This window comes from Gossypium hirsutum, chromosome A13 (assembly GCF_007990345.1).
Source record: "Gossypium hirsutum isolate 1008001.06 chromosome A13, Gossypium_hirsutum_v2.1, whole genome shotgun sequence".
Lineage (NCBI taxonomy): Eukaryota > Viridiplantae > Streptophyta > Magnoliopsida > Malvales > Malvaceae > Gossypium > Gossypium hirsutum.
Window position 1 is genome coordinate 6,996,506 of NC_053436.1, and position 5,355 is coordinate 7,001,860.

General features: G+C 33.0%; 1 protein-coding gene across 2 annotated transcripts; it reads left to right on the plus strand.

Moving 5' to 3' along the window:
• Positions 1-599: 599 nt before the first annotated feature.
• Positions 600-2,569, plus strand: LOC121212248 (protein FLOURY 1-like). Of its 2 annotated transcripts, XM_041084655.1 has the most exons (2): positions 600-901; positions 1,359-2,569. In XM_041084655.1, exons 1-2 carry the CDS (start codon positions 876-878, stop codon positions 1,930-1,932), a joined length of 600 nt encoding a protein of 199 aa, XP_040940589.1. In that variant the 5' UTR covers positions 600-875; the 3' UTR covers positions 1,933-2,569. The 2 variants fall into 2 exon arrangements, with proteins under 2 accessions (XP_040940589.1, XP_040940588.1); XM_041084654.1 differs by having other exon boundaries at positions 603-2,569.
• The last annotated feature ends 2,786 nt before the right edge of the window (positions 2,570-5,355 follow it).

Below are 5,355 nucleotides of genomic sequence, written 5' to 3' on the forward strand. Positions count from 1 at the left end.
AAATAAAATAGGCCAAAGAATCCCATTTCTCAACATCCAACCTCAATTTCCCAAGTTAGCCCTTACTACATGAAAAGTGAAAATTTATTTCAACTAAGTAATACTATTAAAAAGGTTAGTCCCTATAAGTTGTTAGAATTTGATCTTTTTAACACAATATTTAGAATTACTTATAATCCATTTCCAACCTATAAATGGGAGGATAATGTACTTCAACACACTTGAATCCATATCTTCTTACATTTGTAACGATGGCTATACCAATCGAACTAAGACTCAATAGACTAGAATTTGATCTTTATACTATGTAAAAATTGAAAAAATCAATCCAGTTAAATAGTACTATTAAAAAAGTAAGTCCTATACTTTAATTTGTCAGAATTTAATCGTTGTAGTACATGAAAATTAAAAAATAATTAAATTAAATAATATTATTAAATTAGGGAGTTGAAAATTAGAATTAAATAATTTATATATATTGAGGGGGCCACTCCTTTCAATATCATCCATCCAGAGTTCAAATATTGAGAACTCCTTTCAAAAGAAACTTTTGGTGTAGTCATCCATCTAGAGTCCTAGTAAAAGTGATAACGGGAGACCAAAATTATCACATCATTCCAATTTGTTCTTTTTCAATGTGGGATATTTTATCCATACAAAATTTTTAGCCGACTCTCAAACCACGTGAATATCCTACTGAAAAAACACCCCTTGTTTTCTTAGCTTCTTTTTTGCTTCACAATTCCCGATAGAATCCGCACCCTCATGGGATGCCATTAAGCAACAGCCATCACTCTCCCTGTTTCAATGAACAATCCCCTCCTCTAATCTTTTTTTTCTCTCTCTCTCTTATCAAATAACACAGTGCTTGATTGATGATGGGTCTTCTCTATAATATAAGGTCAGTGATACCCAAGTTTCAACACCCTGTTTTTTGTCAAAAACTTGAAATTTGAGTGAAAATCTGAATCCCTGTTAGTTTGCTTATGTTTCAAGTTTTTTTTTTTTAGCCTTTCAAGATTTCGTTAAAAATGGTACATAGATAAGGGTGGAACGGATCTTTTTTTGGCCCACATGCAGATTCTGGGTCGGTTTATTTTTTTGTTGCTTACCTGCTCTGTTCTTGAGTTGCATAAGAGGGGTTTACAGGTTTTTGTGGCTTTCGTGATGGATTGTGCTTCTTGCTTGAAGTTTCTTCTCCCTGGGAATGAATTTTTCGGATTTGGGTTCCTGGTGTTTGGTCGTTTCTCGCATGTTTTCAATGTATTGGGGCTGGTTTTTGTGTTTGGGATGGGGTTAAAGTTTTTGCAATTTGCTTTGAGCAACAAGGGTATAATGCAATTTTTGTGTGATGCTAGAGGGAAATCAAATGATTTGAGAGGTGGGATTTGTTCCAAACATGATCTGAATGAGGCTTATGATCCAAATATTACGAAATCCATAGACAATTGCAAAGAAATCCTCAAAAAAGATACGGATTTTTATGCTAAATATGGTGTGGAAGAGGGCATTGATGAAAAGGAAAAAGAATATTGTCCAGAAGATGAAGAATTTAATGTAATGGCATTGAGGAAATTGGTTAAAATCGAAAGGAGAAGAACAAAAGCTGCTTATCGAGAGCTCGAGAAGGAGAGGACCGCCGCCTCGTCCGCGGCAGACGAGGCGATGGCCATGATTTTGCGGCTCCAGAATGAAAAGAGTTCGGTTGAAATCGATGCTAACCAGTTCAAGAGAATGGCAGAGCAGAAGCAGGAGTATGATCAACAAGTCATTGAATCACTGCAATGGATTGTTATGAAACATGAGTCAGAGTGGAGTTCATTGGAAAACCAGTTGCAGTTGTGCAAGCAGAAGCTGAAGCTTTATATGGAAGATGATGAATTAGACCAATTTGAAATTGATAGTGGCCTCGGCCATTTTCATGATGCTTAAGGAGATGGTATGGAGAATACATTAGTTAGCTCTCTTGAAACTTAAACTTTGGTGTTGTAAGTTGTTGATTATAGTTCACATTTAGGAGCTCAAATGCTCATGTTTTCAAGTTTGGAAAAGGGGTTAAAAACACTAAAGTGTAGCTAAATATGCAAAACCAATTGCAGTTGTGCAAGCAAAAGTTGAAGCTTTATATGAAAGATGATGAATTAGGCCAATTTGAACTTGATGCTTAAGGCAATGGTATGGAGAATGCATTACTTAGCTCACTTAGAACTTAAAACTTTTGGTATTGTTAGTTGTTTGATTTAGTTCATTTATAGGGTTGAGTTGGATTGACTAGGTATAGGTGCTCGATTCAAGAAAATTCCCTATTGATACCATCTATTCCGGTAGTAAATCAAAGTAGAAAATTCTAGTTTCCATTCCAATGTAAATTCTGATAGTAAACTTCAGTATTTTCATGATGCTTGAGGAGATGGTATGGAGAATGCATTAGTTAGCTCACTTGAAACTTGAACTTTAGTATTGTAATTTGTTGATTATATGGTTCATTTTTAGGGATGGGTTGAATTGACTAAGTTTAGGTGCTGAAATGCTCATCTTTTCAAGTTTGGCTGAAATGGGTTAAATTTCATTGCTTTGTTCTCCACAAGTTTGATGCTAACTCATTTTTCTCACACAAAATGGGTTAATGAGTGCCGCATGTATTGGTAAATTGAGGTAATTTCAAGTGTTAATTCTAACTTGGAACAAATCAATTTGAATTTAAATTCAATTTAATCCGAGTTCATCATAAATTGTTGGTAATTCTGTCGAAACCATTTTTGAAAAAACGGAGTCGACTTGATTTTAAAAATGAAAACGAAAAAAGACAGGAGTCGCCACCGATCTTTAGTAGGTGTGATCGGATCACCTCGTAATTTGACTGTTTTAAAATGTTTTGTTTTACTAAAACAACGATTTTGGTCTACGAAAATTGAGAAAACGGGTTCGGGAGTCGGTTACGTACGAGGAAGGATTAGCACTCTCGTAACGCCCAAAATTGGTACCAAATTGATTAATTAATGTCTTAATGTCGAAAATTGAAATTTTGAAAAGATTTTAAAATACGATCCCTTGTTTATTAATGTTAATTTTACAAAAATATTTGAATAAATCGAAGCGGATGCTAAAGACCTTCTTATCCCGAAGTAATAAAATGTCACATTCACACGTTAGGACACGACAGTTTAAACCCCCGAAAAGAAACTTGCCTTTTGATTTTCAAAGCTTACGCATTTTAATTTTAAAAGGATATTCAATTATTTGGGTTAAACGAGAAAAATCGAAACCCAGTAAGTTAGGGCACAATTTCTCGAGTTTCTAAATACAGAGCATTGCCTTAATTTTCAAATTTTTCCGAATGAGTACACATGTAATGTTTAAAAATATGCATATTTATTTTATTTGAATTATAGTGTAAAGAATGGACATTTAAGCACGGCTCGTGACATAATTGGGATAGTAGTAGAATGATAACACGAATAAGCGAAATGACGATATATCTATAATGATGAGACAACAGATAAGCAATGACAATAATCAATTAAATATAATGTTAATTAAGTAATAATGGTAATAAAAATGAAGTACAATGATGATAAGAAAATAGGTGAAATGCATATACATGAAGTTAAATTTAAGTGTTTGAAAACGAAAGAATGAAAAATAAATAAATTAGTATAAGCAAATATAAAATTAGGTAAAAATGAACATAAAATACTAATAACAATAATAATAGTAAAAATAATAAATATAAATAATATAAATTTTGAAAGTATAAAAAGATATAAACAAATAATAATAAAAATGATAATAATAAGGGTAAAAATAGAAATAAAACCAATCTATAAAAAATAATAATAATTAAATAAACAAACAAATAAATATTAAATATTGACTAAATCAGTTTAATAGTATAATAATAATAATAATAATTTTGGTAATAATAATAATAATAATAATAATAATAATAATAAAATGAAGAATAACGATAATACATTAATAATAATAACAACAATAATATAAATAATAAAATAATAATAATAGCAATAATAGATTAATTAATAATGTAATAATAAGTAAATAAACACAAAAAAAATATGGTAATAATAGTGATAATAATACAAAGTTACTAATATAATAATATAATAATAGTAGCAAATAAATAAACATAAAAATATAATATAATTATAGTAACAATATTATTAAATTAGTTAATAAAATAGCAAAAAGAACAAAAATGGACTAATTTGAACTTAAGACAGAAATTCGGGGCAAATAAATAAAAGGAAAAAGAGGAGGGGACTGGTCTGAACACGCGCATGACATAGAGGGACTAAAAAGAAAATTTTCCCTCTTCCTCCAAAACGGCGTCGTTCCTATAAGGACCGAATTGAAACAAAGTTAAAATTAAAAGACAGAAATTAAAAAAAGGAAAAGACTAGATTAAAACATAATAGAAATACGGAAGGACCACGCGCGTAATTATCCCATTTACAACGAAAATACACGGATTCTCGGGTATCGAGTCGGGTCGCACACGGGTCAAGTGAAACGACGCCGTTTTGGCGTTCAGACCCTAGGCACAAAAAGTTGTCGTTTTACCCTCCTATAAAAGCTAAGTTTTGTTTCTAAAATCTCATTTTTTCCACATTCTTTTAAAAAAAGTGAGAGAGAAGCCTCTCAAATCTCTCCTCCCTCCCTAAATCCGGCCATCAAATCTGGCTAGATCTACGGTGGCCACCGGTCGCCGGCGATGAGCTCTGCCGTGCCCGGTGGCTGAAAATTGCAAAAAAAATGCCTCCTTTCTGACTCTATGCCTAGATCTAAGGGTGAAAACCCTAAAAAATGGAGAAAACACTCGACCACATCCCTCATAATCCCTCGTAAATCTATCTTGACACCCGAACAAGACTCCGAAGAGCTTCTGGGGTTTTCACGTCGAAGAAATACTCCGATGGAGACCGAGTAAGAAGGGAATCGGTGAGTCCTTTGTTTACTCTTTTCTTTTTTTAAAAAAAATGTATGTGACGAAAAAAACAAAAATAGGGAAAAGGAATCACCTTTTTTTGACTTGTAAATCTTTCTTTTTTTTATTCGTAAAAAAAAGTTACATTCATGATTCAGGGCTTTATAGCCGAATACAAAAGGTTTTTAGTCTACTGTTTCTATTACTACTCTTTGTTGTTTTTTATGTCCTCTTTTATGCTTGTTTACAAGCGCTGACGAAGGAGAAAAGTGATGGGACGGGGCAGAGGTGTTGGTGGTGGCAGACCTTGGGCGTTGGAGGCGCTGACAATGCACGTGGGGGGGTAGAGAGGCGCGGCGCCTAAGGTTGCAGAAACCCTAGGATTTCTGATTTGGTTTAGGTTCTTGGGC

Bases quoted from the DNA above. Each gene is read 5' to 3' on its own strand.
- LOC121212248 (XM_041084654.1), top strand. From the start codon at position 1,075: ATGCAGATTCTGGGTCGGTTTATTTTTTTGTTGCTTACCTGCTCTGTT.